Source organism: Chiloscyllium plagiosum, unplaced genomic scaffold, assembly GCF_037043375.1.
Source record: "Chiloscyllium plagiosum isolate Xiang-an unplaced genomic scaffold, Cpla_swu_hap1 HiC_scaffold_25, whole genome shotgun sequence".
Classification (NCBI taxonomy): Eukaryota; Metazoa; Chordata; class Chondrichthyes; order Orectolobiformes; family Hemiscylliidae; genus Chiloscyllium; species Chiloscyllium plagiosum.
The window spans coordinates 7,739,944-7,758,732 of record NW_028270163.1 but is presented as its reverse complement, the minus strand read 5'-3'; the positions used below and the strand labels follow the sequence as shown (position 1 = coordinate 7,758,732).

The following is an 18,789-nucleotide window of genomic DNA, read 5'->3' as shown; positions in this document are numbered from 1 at the left end:
TTGTCCATATTTTGATAATGCAATGAGATCAGCAACAAGTGGTCCTGATTAAACTCAAACTGAGTGTCAGGGAGGTCTTTGCTGAGGAAGTGCCATTCTATAGTACTGTTGATGACACTTTGCTGTTATAGAAGTGCAAGTCTGTCTTTCAAAACTCAGCCGAACCATTTTATATTAATTAAACCCACAATTATCCTCCCCCATTACCTCTTCCAGAAAGCTACCTTCACACCACAATGAGCTCTCCTACCTGCCCAATGTGATCATGAATTCCTCCAAGAGCCATCATTTTCAGAGTGTGTAAAGCCATCTGCAGCGCCTGGGCTCCTTTCTCTTCACTCTTGTTGAAAGCCCAGAAACGGAACAGAAAATTGAAGTTTACTGTTAGGGGAAAAGCAATGCATTACTTTGTGAAAACCAGAGATAATCAATTAACCACTGTTCCAGTCCCCCATAATATAGGAGATATATGAGATCTATCTAAACTACAGAGAGTTGGTATTCCCCAGGGGTTAGATATTACCATTCAGTAAGTCACTCTCTCTTTCAGCTTATCCTCCAAAATCTGACTCTATTTGGATAGGTATATGAATAGGAATGGTTTAGAGGGATATGGGTAAATTGCAAGAAATGAGACTAGTTCAGTTTAGGATGAGTTATGCTGATTTCCATGCTGTATGACTCTACAACTCTATTTTTCTCCATTGCAAACCTGTAGCACTCTCTCCTATTTTCTGAAAACTGGGGACAATTCTCTATGTTGCTTCTACCCTTCCCAAAGACCTTCTTCATTTGTTGCACTAGCCCTTCCATATACACCTGCCTCTTCCCAATTTTGAAATCAAAATTAATTGTACCATCCTCAAAACCACAGTGCTACTTTAAAAGCCCTCAAAAATGTGTAACCCCTCACCTGCTTTCCTTTCAATCTTCAGTTGTCTAAAACTCCAGTGTCCGGTCACCCACCTGCTCAATTAATCTCATATATTCTGCTAATGCTCCAAATGTAATAACAGTCTTGGGCAGCACTTACAAATTAAAACAGCCCCACCACATATTTCTGAGGAAAAGGAAAGCTATGACAGACATTTTATCTCTGCTATCACTTCAACTAAAATGAATAGAGTTACAGATTTTTAAATCAGATAAATCCTGAAAGGTTAGCACTATACTATATTTGGACAAATTATAAACAGTTCATATATGGAGACATGACACAACACTAAACACAGTTGAAATGTCCTACAAGTAATTTCCCATGGAAAATGACAGATTTGTATGAAGCAAATCAATGCCACACCAAGAGAGCAGCAGTAACTAAGGCAGCCACAGACGAACTGTCTGACCTGGTAGTTCAGGACTCATCCACTATCTGAACAAAAGCAGGGAATTCTCTCAGTCAACAATACAATCAATTGGTAAACTGCCTGATGTACGTTCACAAGATCTTATGGCATGCAAATTGATGCTGCTTTTGGCTATTTAACAACAGTCACTCAGGGTGTGTAACGCATGCTGAGAAATATATCTTTTTTTTAAAAAATCGATCCTTGAGCTGAATTAGCTTGACATGACCTTGACCAAATTGCCTCAAGGTCAGAGGAGGTAGGAGAGAAAGGGGAAAGGAAATCACCCTGTAATGCCCAGTGGAAAATTAATGCATATGTGCAATGTGACTTAATGCCAAGGCCCCTGCGAATGAAGATCTCACTGATGTTCAAAGACCAGGATTTCAAACAATGGTCTCATGGGTGATGTACACCAGAGTCGAGTCAATGCTTTTGGCAGTGTACCCAGCATGAGTCAGCACCTTCAGAAAAAGAAGGAAAATCACTGCAAGTAGGGAAATTGCTGCAGCAATTATGAACTAAGTCCATTTACTTAGAAACATTAAAAGCGCATGAGTAGACCATTTAGCCCTTTTCTGCTTCACTGTTCAATATGATCAGAGCTGATCCTCTATCTCAATGGCATATTCTGTCTTTCTCCCCACTGCTTTCAACGCTTTTGAAATCTAGAAATTTTTCTCTTTCTTGAATATATTCAAAGATTTGGATTCCACAGCAGGTTGAGAACACCACAGATCTACTATCCTTAGATTGAAGAATGTTTTCCTCATCTTAGTCCAAAATGGTCTACCCCATATCCTGATACTGTATCCACTCTTTCTAGACTTCCTAATCGGAGAAACAGCCTCGCTGCATCCAGTCTGTCCAGACCTGTCAGAATTGCATATGTATCAATCAGATCATCTCTCATCCTCCTAAACTCTACTGAATAAAAGGCCCAGTTAAACGAATGCCACTTCATTAAGACAGTCTTGCCAACTCCAGTATCATCCTAGTGAACCTCTGCTGCACTCCCTCTATAGCAAGTATATCTCTTCTTAGATAAGGGGGCCAAAACTGCATGCAATATTCTAGGTGTAGCCTGTATAACTGGGGTAAGACATCACTAGGTTAGCTTGGGGCAGGCATTTCCAGTAGTGCTTGATGATGGAAAGAATATAAGTAACATAAAACAGTGTTAAAGAGTTTATAAAACTGACATTATTATTGAAAAAAGGGTCAGAAGAGGTAAAATGCTCTGCATTCTTTAGGCTTCAATGCAGAATAGCATTCACGGTCCTTTTGTTTTTAAAAGATGAAAGCCTTGGCACCCTTGTTCACAAAGTGATGATAAAAATTAAGCAAATACTGCTTTACAGAACAGGGCTATTCAGATCTAGTTTTCGGCCAAGTCCACCTGACACAATTGGAAGTTTCTGCACCAGATTTTATGTCCAAAGGCCTCTTCTTTTACTTACAGCCAAATGAGTTTGAACAGAAATAACATCAATCAGAAAGAAACAAATTCAAGGAAAAGAGCAGTTATTCACAGCCCTGGCTGCTGCCGAGCAAAAAGCATGCAAATTGTATGTGGCAAAAAGAATCATACATAAAGCAACAGCCAGGGGCAAATACAATCTGTCCTTAAGTGTAATAAGGCAAAGAACATTCACAATTACACATGGGCTCTAAATATGATGCAGCATTACATTCTACTCTTATGTAAATCATTGGTTTTAAGATTGAAATAATTGATAATAACTTGCAATATTTAGTCCCTTTTGTAAAATAAAACATCCAGCAACAGCTTGAATTTATACAGCACCTTTAACAAAGTAAAATTTTCCACTGCGTCTCACAGGAGGATAATCAAACAAAATTTGACCTTGAACCTTTCAAGAGATATTAAGAGAAGCAACTGTAGGTTTGGTGAAAGGAAATGGTTTTAAAGAGTGTCTTAAGGGTGAGGGGAGAGATATAAAGGCTGAGAATTAGGAAATGAGTTCCAAACATTATGATTTAGACAGCTAAATGCAACTAGCTTCTAACAATAAGTAAAAGTAAAGATGGCCAAGTTGCCGTGATTAGAGGAGAACCGAGATCTCCGAGGTTTGTAGGACTAGAGGAGGATATAGAGGTAGGGAGGGGAAAGACCATGGTGGGATTTAAAAACAGGGCTGAGTGTTTTAAAATGTGAGGCATTGGGACACCAGAAATTAATGAAGATCAGCAAGCATAGAGGTCATAGTTTAATTTGAACTAAGTTCTGTTCATCTATGGCTAACATTGCTCAGCTGATAAGTGTACCTGTCACAGGAGATTTAAGAAAGTTAACCAATACTGCAGAACAAAAGAGAAGTGGTGAAGCTTTTGAAAGTGGTGTGGGAAGTAATAGGTTTTACTGAGTTTCACTTCCACAAAGACAAAAGTATTGGGTGTGGGAAGAACAATAGGCTTATGCCCGAAACGTTGATTCTCCTGCTCCTTGGCTGTTGCCTGACCTACTGTGCTTTTTCCAACGCCATGCTTTTCAACAGTACAATAGACAAGTCTTAGTAACACATGAGTGTAGGCTGAGATCCAAAAGTGGAGAAAATGGCAGACACAAAGTAGGGAAAGGCCTTTGGTGGTGGTTTATAGACGAGGGTAAGGATTCTGAATCAGGTATAGTGTGAGGCGAAGAGTCAGAACAGGTGACGGAGCAAATACAAGTGATGATCAAACAGACAGGAGAACACAGGGAGGACAGACAAAATTGTACAGCTGTCAAAACTTCATGGTAGTTATTTTCCAAAAGCGTCTTCTATTAGTCCCTCTTTAAATTATCCATGTCTGCCCCGTCAACCTATTTTAAATAAATGAGCAGCTTGCAAACTTCTTCAGCATCAAGACTGTGATCAATTCCACTACTATCCCAGCATCCACAGTGCCTCAAAGCAAACATCCCTCATTCAAACCTGAAATCTTGCCTTTCCATACAATCCCAACAGTATGCAAACAGGCCATTAGGCCCAACGAGCCCATACCAACCCTCCAAAGAGCATCCCATTCCCAATTCTTATCCCGAGAACCCTTCATTTTCCCATAGCTAACGCATCTAACCTACACATCCCTGAACACTATGTCTGACCTGATGGTTCAGGACTTGTCCACTATCTGAACAAAAGCAGGGAATTCTCTCAGTCAACAATACAATCAGTTGGCAATCTGCCTGATGTACTTTCACAAGATCTTATGGCATGCAAATTGATGCTGCTTTTGGCTATTTAACAATAGTCACTCAGGGTGTGTAACGCATGCTGAGAAGTATACCTTTTTTTTAAAAATCGATCCTTGAGCTGAATTAGCTCGAAATGATCTTGACCAAATTGCCTCAAGGTCAGAGGAGGTAGGAGAGAAAGGGGAAAGGAAATCACCCTGTAATGCCCAGTGGAAAATTAATGCATATGTGCGATGTGACTTAATGCCAAGGCCCCTGCGAATGAAGATCTCATTGATGTTCAAAGACCAGGATTTCAAACAATGGTCTCATGGGTGATGTACACCAGAGTCGAGTCAATGCTTTTGGCAGTGTACCCAGCATGAGTCAGCACCTTCAGAAAAAGAAGGAAAATCACTGCAAGTAGGGAAATTGCTGCAGCAATTATGAACTAAGTCCATTTACTTAGAAACATTAAAACCGCATGAGTAGACCATTTAGCCCTTTTCTGCTTCACTGTTCAATATGATCAGAGCTGATCCTCTATCTCAATGGCATATTCTGTCTTTCTCCCCACTGCTTTCGATGCTTTTGAAATCTAGAAATTTTTCTCTTTCCTGAATATATTCAAAGATTTGGATTCCACAACAAATTGAGAACACTACAGGTTCATTATGCCTAGAGTGAAGAACGTTTTCCTCATCTTAGTCCTAAATGGTCTACCCCATATCCTGATACTGTATCTCCTCTTTCTAGACTTCCTAATCAGGGGAAACAGCCTCGCTGCATCTAGTCTGTCCAGACCTGTCAGAATTGCATATGTATCAATCAGATCATCTCTCATCCTCCTAAACTCTACTGAATAAAAGGCCCAGTTAAACAAATGCCACCTCATTAAGACAGTCTTGCCTTCAACGTTAACTCATTAGACTAACCCAATTCTCTCTTTCTCACACTTCTCCATTACAATCCTTTTCAAAATTGATCTCTTTGCCTAAGCCTTAGATCACTGTCCTCCTTTCCTAAGGTATCCCATTGCAGAGTTTGCCCGATTATCCTTCTGGGAAAAGTCTTGAAATATCTTCTTATGTTAAGAATGCTACGTAAATGCAAGTTGCTGTTCCTGTGGCCATTCAAAGACAGGAAGCAGAATTTCAAATAAAATTTTATTTCTCACCTGGTGACGGGAACTTTGGAGACTCAGAGAACCCTCCATATTCATCTTCGTAAGAATGAACCAGCTGCTGGAAGCACCTCTGCATCACCCGGGCACATGACGGAGGCACTGCCTCTTTGTTGGCACTCACTTCTACCCCTTTCTGCAGGGCCGTCAGGATCTTATTACTACGTTCAGTTAACTCCTTCCGGTTTCTTTTCCACTAAAGCAAATATTTTAGAGCATGAATTTCTAACTATTTAAAGCGCTCTAATGGTCCAGCAAGTCTCAATAAGAAGCCTAACTTATGAAACACAGGTTTTAAGCACTGGCTTAAAAAGTACACTTTCTGAAGATTGGTTAATGGTTAGTACCCACACAGAGTTTCAGCAATCTTAGATCAAAATTAAACTCTTTCTTTGCAATACAGAACATGAAATAAACAGGTTTTCTCATAAGTTATACTTTCTTTCTTGTTTTACTTCCATCCCTTACTTTAGTTGCCTCAACCCATTTGATTCAGCAGCCAAGTCCCCTACAATAAACTTGCAAATAAGGAAAGTTATGCAAAGTTTTCCTACCTACCTGATGAATCAAGAAAGCAACCTGCAGTTTACCCACCTAACATTATATATATTTGCCAGGATAGATCATTGTGGATCTATACCTCAACTCCACCTGCTCACATTGGTTCTACATATCTTGTTAACCTTACTGAATTAGAATAAACATGTGCAAGGATTCAAAAGGTATAAGACCAGCCTATTCTACACACCATTTAAAAACAATGTATATCATACCTGTTCAGCCAGGTTGTTCAACACCGTCTTAAAACCCAATCGGTGGAATCCATCTTCAGGTGGGAAATAAGTCCCTCCAACAAAAGGTTTGAGGTCAGGGGTTAGCCAAACACTCATTGGCCAGCCACCCCCACCACTAGTCGCCTGCAGCCAAAAAGGAAGGAAACAGGAATTGTTACAGCTCCAGTCCAAGAGTTGTTCTGGACAGAAATCTAAGATGATTTAGGCTCATGCAAATTCCACTTCGCATTAAAGACTGTCAAAACCACTTGGAGAAGAGACTTGAAGAGAAAAAAAGTAAAGACTTGGATACAGTATCTTTCATGATCTCAGGAGATGAGAAATAACATTGCAGCCCTCTGAAAGGGTAGCCACTGTGGGATTGTAGGATTTACAGAAGTCAATTTTGCATGCACCAACTCCCACAACAGCAATGAAGTTACTAGATAATCGAATTTGATCGGCAAGTATCAGTCAGGAGAAATCCTGCTCCTCTTCTTAGATTTTGTGCTAAAGGGTTGGACTTGAACCACAACCTTTGACTGAGAGTTGAATGTGACCATTGAAGCAGCTCGGACACAGTTCCTTGCTGCGGCCAGAAAGGATGACTGTCAGCTTTAGTCAATGGTAACACCAGCAATACTTGCTGCTTTGTTCTGAATGATGTCAAGCATAAAGTTTTACTGAAGCTGCACCCTTCGAGGCAATTGGAGAATATTCCATCCCACTCTTGACTTGTATCTTAGAGATGGTACAAAGCTCTGGGCAATCATTGATGACCTCTCAGTACCAGGGTCCCAGGTTCGATTCCAGCCTCGGGTGACTGCCTGTGTGGAATTTGCACATTCTCCCAGTGTCTGCATAGGTTTCTTCCGGGTGCTCTGGTTTCCTCCCACAGTCCAAAGATGTGCAGTTCAGGTGAATTGGCCATGATAAGTTGCCCATAGTGTTAGGTGCATTTGTCAGGGGTAAATGGGTCTGAATGGGTTACTCTTCGGAGGGTCGGTGTGGAGTTGTTGGGCCAAAGGGCCTGTTTCCATACTGTAGGGAACCTAATCTAAAGCCTCTAAATAGTTGTCATCATGGCAGCTGACAGTTCATAATATGCTAGTAATAAGCCAGGCAGATCTAAATAAAAGTAGGCTGGCTGTAATTTGGTAGGTTCACCACTTGGTAGGTTGCAGCCATGGGTTTGTGTGGGAGCGACACTATGGGAGTTGATAGTTGAAAAAAGGGACTTAAGAGCATTGTGTTTGCTTTTCAACATTGCTTTCAACTTTAGGATCACATGGGCAAGCAATCATTTTTTGCCACTCCCTTGTCACTTACAATGTCAGCTGTGGCTCAGCGGGTGGCACTCTTAATTTAGAATCACCAGGTAACAGATACAAGTTCCACTCCAGAGACGAGCATAAAATCTAGGCTGACACTCTAATGCAAAACTGAAAGATCCTTTAAAAGCATTAAAAAGAAACCAAAGCGTATGGTCATAGGGAGTAACTGTCAGCTTGACTCAAAGATAGCTACTGTAGCAAGAAGCGGAGCATGTGGGTTCAGGGCTAATGGACATACGGATGCTGGCACTCAGTGCAGAATTGAAGAAGCGCTGTATGTCAAAGTTGCCGCCTTCCAGAGGAGACATTAAACTCTGGCTGTCCCCTGCCTATTAAATGGATATGCAAGATCTCAAGGTAGCTTGAGATGGCCTGCTGGCTGACTTCCCAGAGTCCAAATTAAAGAGCAAAATATGTTGAATGTTAAAGAAATAGCATTGCTGTATTTAGAACACTGAAGCAGGTAGCTGAGAGCAAGGCATTTAGTGTTATTTTCTGCTTGTCTCCTGATGCTCAGTCATCTAATACAATCCATGCATTTACTGACTAAAGGATGCCTGAACATCTGAAACTTGATGAAACACAAGGAGTTGGTAGGGAAAACTCAAGTGATTTTATTAAACAATATGCTCACCTGGACAAACGTCATATAAACTTTATCAACATCTGGTCGCTCTTCTCGGTCAACCTTGATGCAAACAAAATTCTCATTCATGATTTTGCCAATCTCTTCATTTTCAAATGATTCCCGTTCCATAACATGGCACCAGTGACACGTAGAGTAACCAACTGAAAAAAGACAAAAACAGAGTAAAGAATGTACTGGACGCACACACAGTGCTTCGTCATTAAGACTGAAGGAGAAATCTAGGGGTAGAGGAAGAGCAGGGTCGTAAGCCCACAAGAACCCAAACTGTTTCCTTTCACCTACTGGTAGGAAAGGCAGTCAAAGCTTCTCACCCTTTTGATGAGAGGGTAGTACATTCCTATTGCCCAGTTGGTTTGAAATGATATCTGCCATAGTGAATTCAAGAAATTACAACCTTAGCTCCAATATTTTCACAAGATGAAAATAATTATAACTGTGGGGAGTGAGTTCAATGGAAAAAGGAATTTTTTTAATAAAATAAAAAGATGAGACGAAATAATAGGAAACAATCTAGAAGTATTTTTTAAATAAAATCAGGTGACCCCCCACAGGTTTTGAATATTTATCCAGTGAATAATTCAACAGCGCAAGTGAGGAAGAGACCATCTCTGATTGTTATTTCATCAACACAAGAGTGCTTCAGGACTGTCTCCTCTTTCTCACCCTATTATGTTTTCCAACTAACGTCCAATGTTCTCCAGGTTTTTACACATTCACGATTGGCTAATCAGCTTCTCTTAATTTGTTCCATTCCCTCAATGGGATAATGAGAATCTGTTTTCTTTCAAACATGTCATGGAGGCTTTTTCGTGTCTCTCAAAATCTCCAGTAACCCCTGATAACAACTTCTATCTCTGCCATTTAATGTCTTTAGTTTCATTTTCCGCTCCATCATCACAGATCCTGCAAGAAGCCCAGTTTCTTGATCTTATACTGCACACCACTTGCTTTTCTCTCTATAACGACATTAAAGTCTCATTTCACACAAAACCAATGTTGCCGCTATACCTGAGCAGGCTCATTTAACAAGTTGACTGATAGAAAATCTCCAGCTGCCTTCATAGCTTTCATCACTCCCTTTTTCTCTCTTGTAAGCTTAGTCCTTCACCAAAATTATTAATGCTACGGTGGTAAGTAATCCTCTGGGTTTTCCAATCCTGAACTGTAAATATAACATCTTTCATGCTCACTAGGTAAAATTAACATTCACTATCCAAACTTGAATTTTCATTCACTGTTGGATTTTAAAACATGACATATCAACTCCATCTAGATTTCTAACTTCCTCCAACTCACCGGCCTTTATAACCAAATGTAGTTCAGTGCATGGCCTGACTCAGAAATTGGACTTTTAAGGTGTAGACCACAGACATCACAAAATCCAAGCTGACCCTCTGCTGCATTACTGAGGGGGGTACAGCACTGTCAGAGATGGCATCCTTCAGATGAGATGTTAAGCCAAAGCCTTTCCATTCTTTTCAAGTTGGTTTAGAAAATCTCAATTTTGTAGAGAAGCTAGGGATAATCTCTCTAGTATCCTGGCCAATACTTATACCTCAACCACATTGAATAAATATATGATATTTTAATAATCATAGAAATCCCTAGAGTGTGGAAATAGGCATTTGGCTGAACAAGTCCACACTGACCATCCGAAGAGTATCCCACCCAAACCCATTCCCCTATCCTAGTATTCTACATTCCCCTGCACCTAATCTACACATCCCTAAACACTATGGGCAATTTAGCATGGTCAATCTACCTAACCTGCAGAGCTTTGAACAGTGGAAGGAAACCAGAGCACCCGGAGGAAGTCGTTGCAAACACAGGGAGAATGTGCAAACTCCACAAGGCTGGAATTGATCCCAGAACTCTTGTGCTGTGAGGCAGCAGTGCTAACCACTGAGTCACCATGTCGCCCAATGACAAGGCAGAATGCACGTAGGAATCTCTAAGTTTACCTCCAGTCCTGACAGTATCCCGACTGAGAAATATATCAATGTTCCTCCAATGTTGATTAATCAAAACCCTAAGACTCCCTTCCCAACAGCAGTGTGAGAACACCTATGGTTTGTCATGGTTTATGATGTCAGCTCATCACTGACTTCTCTGCAGCAATTAGTGATGGGCAATAAATGCTAATGTTGGCCTCATCACTAACACTTATATTCTGTACATTAATACACTTTGAAATGTTTATCCCACAGAGTTGCTTGGCATTTCTAGGAACATTGGACTTGGGATCAGAACTAGGCCTTTCTGATCTGCTTTTCCTTTCAAGAAGAAAACATTTTGCCTCATTTCTGACCTCTTATTCATAAACACTACCACCTTAGTTCTTAGTGTCTTGAACATGAGGAAATATCTATCCCAATATTCACGCCAAGTCCCCTTAAGATCATATGTTCTATGAAGAGCACATCTTATTTTCCTAAATTTCTACATCAATGTTCCGATGCATGTGCTGTCTTTTATCCATGAAAACTTGCTGTGCACAAACAGCTGCAGTATAAGGTAACACTAAAACAGAGACTACACTTCAAAGGTACTTCATCAGCTGTGAGGCAGTAGGAAACGTCCTACATGCAAGTAAGGTAAAAGGCTTTTCTTATTTCCTTTGCATGACTTTTGAGTGACCAGATTTCCTTCCAAATTGCTTTCAATTTTGGTAGCATGTACAATTTGGGCCTTGTCCTTCTCAACACTTTCCCAATGTTAAAAATGGACCTGAGCAGAAGTTGGTGTTCCTGAAATTCCAATGGTTGAATTGGAATTCCGGCTCTCTTAACGGTCTCTTCAATCAGACCTACAGGAAACAGGCTTGAGTCAGCCTACCTACAGTGTCCCTATGATTTCCAGCAGTTAGAAACAGGAACCTTTCAAAAGCTAGATTTGCCAAGATATATCCACAGAGGTTTGATTACATGGTTTTTGTTGATGAGATGGGGCACCTTCCTGCAATTAAATATAATCATCAAGGTTATCATCAAAGGCCAGGTGTCGCATAGCTGACTGCTTTCTCATGGTTTGGCATGTTCTGCAGGAAGTTCTAAGAGCTCAGTGGCTGTCTGTCTGAGAGTGGAGAATGTCAAAGCAGGGCACAAGCCTCAAGAATGATCAGCCTTGGCACTGGATAGATTAGAACTTAAAACCTTTAATAGGTACAAACTCGGCAAAACGTACGCAAAGCTTTCACTCTATCAACTGATGCAACCAAGAGGAAGCCTTCAGTGCAAAAACATAATTATACATGAATTATTACACACCAGACACAGGATTCTGAACTGTACTTCATAACCCTGCAATTCCTATGGTATTTTATGCTCCATTCAACCTCTACACCTTAAGCAATAACAGCAATGCACCAATGGAAACCGGGGCCCATCATTGATTATCAATTATTTAAGAAAATGAATATCTATGATGCTTTCAGAAAATATGAATGATTTCAGTAAAAGCAATGAATAAAATTAAATTTAACATTTTTCACCTGTTCTGCTGAGAAACACATGCTTTCTTTAGCACTGGTTTGGCTTTCTACTGATCTACTTCTTCCCTCTTAAGCAACCTTTAATTTTTGTCAAATTTGCAATTTAATAAAAAACAGATACAGAACTGGAGATTTTGACTTTAGCATTTAATATTTCCTGTTTGCATCATTACAACTTTAGCTCAATAAATGAGCCAGCTCTCAGAGCAGATACATTCATTCTGAAATTAAATGGTAAAAACTCCCAAGCCATTCTTGGAATTTAAACACTTTTGAATGCTTGCAACTCTAAATCACATCTTGGAAATCATAAAATAAATGGGTTCTCACAAACATGTTGACTAAGTGCAATGGATGCATTCTGCTCAATATTTGTCCCTCGTTTTGTGTCTCTGGCCAAAGACACCAGTACTGGAGATGACAAAATAAAATTTAAGTGAACGTGGCTACAACAAGTGTGCAAGGCAACTTCCACTGACTCGTCAGCTCTCTTCTTCCAGAATGCTCAATGCAGCAGCTCAGAGATCCATCTTGAAATCTGGGAGATGTCCAGACAATCCCTGAGGTTTTGGTAATCTTAGAAGAATGCTTATAGCTCTAGCATTCCAATAGTTTTAGGATTAATACATAGGGGAAGAGACTAGAGAAAAGATACAAAAGCAAAAGCTGTCTAAATTAACTTGACCCACATTGTACCTGACAGAAAGATTGGCTTGTCTTCTTTCTTTGCTTTGGCAAATGCCTCTTCTCCCCACGGATACCTAGATAATTAAGACACAGTAACTATAACATTGCAAAAACAATATTTTGGGATAGTGTAATTAAGTAATTTGAGACATGTGGTGAATGTTGCATTTTCAGAAGAAACAGGTGATCTCAGACCTATGCACCTGAAGGTATAAAACACTGGGGTGTTCTGCTTGTTGAGATGTTAAAGGGTTGATTTGTTCTGCTGATATGTAAGATATTAGATGCCCATGGCGGGGTTTCTGTCTTGCAGGCAGGATGTGATAACCTCATCTCACACTGTTTTGAGGAATAACCTAATCACATACAGTTACATTGTGTCGTAAGTGCACATGACTATGGGGGAGTGGCAGGGGGTTGTCTTAAGGGCATCACTGATTATGTCACATCATGTATAAAAAGGACTGTTCCCTTGTTCAGACAGCTTCTCTTGACATGCTTCACAAGCATTACAAAGAGTGTTAAGTGATCCTCAAACGTTTATACTTGCTTAATAAATTTTAGCTGTTCACAGAAGTTACACACTTGTTGCTTAGAATCTCAAGAAAAAGAGCCTAACATTTGGTGGCAGTGGGGAGATTCCAACATATACAGAGCTTCAGGGTGGACTGAATAAGTGATTGTCTGAATGCTGTTTACGTGAGATGGATGGGCCCACGAGATAAGATTTACCCTGATCTCTCTCCTTAACCTACCACTCAGTCAACCCCTTGTCCCCTAGGACTCTGTAGTGATGGAATCTCTGAGATAATTTACGCACTTGTATGCCGACAAGTTCTTGGGAAGGGAGGTTCAGAGACCCCCGGAATTCAGAGGTTAGAGTCCTCAGAACTATAAGTTCTCAAAGGGAAATAAGACACCCCCTGAAATTCAAAACTTAGAGCCCTCTAATAGTGAGGTTTGAGGCTCCGGAACATAGTACATAAGATAAAAGATAACTACTGTGTCTGTCTCAATCACCCTGTCTTAGACTGGTTGTTAAGAGGCAAAATTCCACCACGCAACGGCCTGGACCCTGAAGTGGGTGTGGAGACTGAAGACACTAGACTAGTATATAGGAGATAAGTAGGAAGTTCAGGCCTTAACAAAAAAGGGGGCAAACTTTGGATAAGTCAGCAATCGGAACTCCTTTGCCAGGATGACTCCCAAAATGAGGAACGGTTCAGACGCCTGTCAAGATGTTTAAATAAAAAATTGGCAAATGAAATTTGGCTGCGAGGAGGAACTTGGAACATCAATAAATGTTTAAAAGCACAGGAGGCAATTTGGAAACGTAATATATGAACTAAATGGAAAACTTTAATATCCACATGAAGAAAGACTGCTGAGGAAATAATGAACACACCTAAACAGGCCAGCTGGGAGAATGACGCACATCAAAGAGGGATTAGAGTACATCATCATGAGGGAAACCCGAAGTCTTGGGAAGTGCTGAAGAGACAGTGTGAGGATAGTGATGAGTAAAGGAAAACAGTAAAAATTGAAAAAGGAAAGACAAAATAAAGAATCAGTGTTGAAACGCCAAGCTGAATTTCCTGACATGTCTGGTCTGCCAATAATGTTTCAAAATAATGGCACCGATGATCAGTTTTGGTCACAATACGGATTTCTGACCACCTCAGAGACATCTTCCAAAATCTCCTCAAAGCCATCCTCCCCCCAAAGCAATTGACCATAATCAAATGTGCTGCCCTCTGTGAACCAGCAGGCACTAAATCAATCACCTGCCTCAAAAACAACAGGCATACCAGACAGTGGCACTGTGCAGCATTTACAGGGGGATGCCCCGACCCAGAAAAACAAATATGGAAGGTACATAGGTGTTAGCACTCTGCACAAAAGGCTTCTGGATCATTCCAATTGGCCAAGTGTGTATACCTGATGCCTTGTCACCAATGCCAATACCACCTGGAATATTTAATTTTCTTCTGTTTTTATCGTCATGTTATGTTTCAGTTCATTGGCGTGAATTTAAATTGCAGCTGTTTAGAAAGCATTCATACGTTGCTATGTTTTGTTAAGTGACTACCCATGTCCATTTTCTATAAGTTTACACAATACTATTAGCTATTAGTACTTGGAAACAAAAAAATTGAAATATTTATGTATTGATTTTATATTCTATGTAAAACATTATTTCTATCAATTACTTCCAACATTTTAGAATTAGAGATCTTTGTGTGTGAGATGACACAAGAACTTAATTAGTATAACGCTTACTGTGATTCCATTTGAATGATTCTCAGCTGGCAGGACTATTTAAAAATTGACTAGTAGATACAGCAGTAAAAAAAAATTAAACTTCAAGAAAAATCCATATGTCAACATCAGGAAAGTGGAAAACTTGAAATGAAACTTTATTCCAATTACGCATAAAGTCAATAGTAACAAAAGTTAAAAGAGAAACTCAGTTCGAAATCAGGAACTGTGAAATACACTTCACAACTTTCACATTAGCCAAGTATTAATTTGTTAAAGAAAAATAATTTTTGAATAATCTGAATGAGGTCCCTGAGAGTTTGATTTTAGAACCGTTGATTGTTGTTCATAAATGACTGAATTGTTTAGGCAGTACAATTTAGAAGTCTATAGATTATATAAAACTTGATAATGACGTAAATAGTGAACAGAGTAACAGACTTGAAGATGACCGAGAATGTTGAAAGAGGCAGATACAATTTAATGTACAAAGTTAAAAAAAATCACACAATACCAAGTTATAGTCCAACAGGTTTAATTAGAATCACTAGTTTTCGGAGCGCTGCTCCTTCATCTCAACCACCTGATGAAGGAGCAGCGCTCTGAAAGCTAGTGCTTCCAATTAAACTTGTTGGACTATAACCTGGTGTTGTGTGATTTTTAACTTTGTACACCCCAGTCCAACACCGGCATCTCCAAATCATGACAATTTAGTGTAGTTAAATGTGTGACTGTCTTCATACCAATAACCACCTTGGCAAGGAGGGAATGAGACAGGAAATGCATAGATACTTTCAGCAACTAACATCATCTCTAGAGTTTCTCCATTCGCAGGTAAAGCACTCCTTCGGACCACCCCTAACCCCTCCACAACCTGATCCAATGAATTCAATCAGTTCCGCAGTCACGAGCAAGTAAAGTGAAGAAGCTAACAATGGTGAAGAGGAGGTCCGTACACTTCTAGTCAGTGGCCTTCCTATTGACATTAAACTACGGGAGCTTTCCCTTCTCTTTCAATCATTTAAGGGATATGAAGGTTCACTGATCAAGCTAACATCAAAACAGCCAGTCGACTTTGTTACACTTGACAGCAGAGCAGGAGGAGAAGCAGTAAAGAATGCTGCGTTGGCCTAGCCTGCAGGTGCAGCTGCTGCACTGCACACCCAGACCCGCTGGTATGCTCCATCTGAAGCATTTCCGCAATGAAAGAAGTCTCGTCAGTTTTGTTAAGTATTTAACTGCCCTTATCCAAGAATTCAGATTTCTCCATGCTGTGGTGTGCAAGGACAGACTGGATTTTGTTTTCAGGTTGAATTTTACTGAAAGAGATTTTGGATAACTGGCTCATTTCCACTCAACTTGGAGAGGGTGAAGTGGTCACTGAGGACTTTGGGTTTAAGAACTTTACTGGTGAACACTTTTTTTCCACGTGGAAGGATCCTGGGGATCCCATCTTCTGCATGGACTAGGAGTTCTAGTTGTTATAATCATTGTATGTTGTGTGTCAATAACTTGCTTAAGCACTGGCTGTCAGATTCTTATGAATAAGCTGGTAGCGCCTTTTAGTTGGTAATCATGGTATGATAAAAGGAGGGGGTGAGATGTTAAAGCGTTAATTTGTATTGCTGATATATAAGATATTGGATGCCACGGGGAGTGTGTTTTTCTGTCTTGCAGGCAGGATGTGATAATCTAATCACACACTGATTTAAGGAATGACATAATCACACAGTTACATCTTGTGTGTGCCTCATGACTATGAGGGAGTGACAAGGGGTTGTCTTGTGGCATTACTGATGGTGATGTAACACCCTGTATAAAAAGGAGAACTGGTCCCTTGTTCAGAGACATTCTCTTGACATGCTTCGCAAGCATCGTGAAGAGTGTTAAGTGATCCTCAAAAGCTTGTACTTGCTTAATAAATTTTGGCTGTTCACAGAAGTTGGAGTATTGCAGTAGCATCAAGAAAAAGAACCTAACATCGTGAGTCAAAAAGTGTGACGCTGGAAAAGCACAGCCGGTCAGGAGGCATCCGAGGAGCAGGAGAATCAATGTTCAATCCCTCATTCCTGATGAAGGACTTATGCTCGAAATGTTGATTCTCCTGCTCCTCGGATGCTGCCTGACTGGCTGTGCTTTTCCAGCACCACACTTTGCGACTCTGATCTCCAATATCTGCAGTCCTCACTTTCTCCTGTTCCTCTCCGACTCAATCTGTTGTGGACTATTTGCTACGATTATTGAACAATGCTAATCAACAATTCTATACCATGCGACTATCAGGTTAATAGAAAGCAAACCTTGGTCTCTTTTTCCAGTAATTACTTTTAACCTGTTTCAATTTTATCTCAATTTTAAAAAGAGCTTCATCTACCCAGTGTACCCTGGAAGCCACAAAGCACTTCAAGCACTTGCAAAGGTCCACACAGAGGAAACGAAAGAAGCAGCGAAGGGAAAGGGATATAAAAATGGGTCAGAGGTTCTCTTGTCGGCTCATTAAGTGGTTCAACATGCTATTGCATGACAGAACAAGAAATTCCAGTTGAAAGCGACACCGCAGCAACTGTGGTGCTACAACTTACTGAAGGCCCAGAACTGAGATCAGGCCATAAGATGTAGGAGCAGAAGTTTGCCATTTGGTTCATTGAGCCATCTCTGCTGAGAAGGTGGCTGATCTGATAATCCTCAACTCCATTCTTATTGTCATATTTCACATCCAAGTTTATTTTTATTCCTTCATTAGGACAGCATCACTAGCTTGTCCAATATTAACTGCACATGCATAACTGCCTTTGAACAGGCAGTGGTAGTGAGCTGCCATCATTTGACTGAAACGTGGGATAAACTATTTGTAATTAATTGCCTACAATGTCTATTCTCTGCTATGTCAGCACATGTTTTTTCAATGATAATTGAAGAGATATTGACAACAAGGTATGACTGCTTTGCACTGGGAAGTTGAGAAGGAACTTAGGGTCTCCCAATCTTCATGAAGAGCTGAAAATGCTTTTCTCTGGATTTTCCAATTTGCCCTTCAATTTTTGTTGCTCATCTGACAGTTTTGGGTCACTAATATGGGAGGTGGTAACTGGTAAGCTGCTTTCATGAATGGGGAAGAGTTAGATCTATTGACAATAATTCTATTCAAAGAAAGTTAAAGGTGGATAAATCCCCAGGACCTGATCAGGTGTACCCGAGAACTCTGTGGGAAGCTAGAGAAGTGATTGCTGAGCCTCTTGCTGAGATATTTGTATCATCGATAGTCACAGGTGAGGTGCCAGAAGACGGGAGGTTGGCAAACGTGGTGTCACTGTTTAAGAAGGGCAATAAAACAAACCAGGGAACTATAGACCGGTGAGCCTGACCTCAGTGGTGGGCAAGTTGTTGGAGGGAATCCTGAGAGACAGGATGTACATGTATTTGGAAAGGCAAGGACTGAGTAGGGATAGTCAACATGGCTTTGTGTGTGGGAAATCATGTCTCACAAACTTGACTGAGTTTTCTGAAGAAGTAACAAAGAAGATTGATGAGGGCAAAGCAGTAGATGTGATCTATATGGACTTCAGTAAGGTGTTCGACAAGGACCCCCATGGGAGACTGATTAGCAAGGTTAGATTTCATAGAATACAGGGAGAACTAGCCATTTGGATACAGAACTGGCTCAAAGGTAGAAGACAGAGGGTGGTGGTGGGTTGTTTTTCAGACTGGAGGCCTGTGACCAGTGGAGTGCCACAAGGATCGGTGCTGGACCCTCTACTTTTTGTCATTTTCATAAATGATTTGGATGCGAGCATAAGAGGTACAGTTAGTGAGTTTGCAGATGACACCAAAATTGGAGGTGTAGTGGACAGCGAAGAGGGTTACCTCAGATTACAACAGGATCTGGA

At 40.4% G+C, this 18,789-nt stretch overlaps 1 protein-coding gene across 2 annotated transcripts in view; it reads right to left on the bottom strand.

Annotated features, from left to right (window-relative positions):
* spata20 (spermatogenesis associated 20) overlaps positions 1-18,789 on the bottom strand; it is a 431,519-nt gene that overhangs the window by 398,134 nt on the left and 14,596 nt on the right. For both annotated transcript variants that reach the window (XM_043714385.2, XM_043714386.2), the window contains exons 3-7: positions 12,653-12,717; positions 8,452-8,606; positions 6,484-6,627; positions 5,705-5,906; positions 251-381 (exon numbers count right to left, since the gene is read on the bottom strand). In XM_043714385.2, coding sequence (XP_043570320.2) covers positions 251-381; positions 5,705-5,906; positions 6,484-6,627; positions 8,452-8,606; positions 12,653-12,717 — 697 coding nt within the window. The remainder of the gene's footprint in view (positions 1-250; positions 382-5,704; positions 5,907-6,483; positions 6,628-8,451; positions 8,607-12,652; positions 12,718-18,789) is intronic.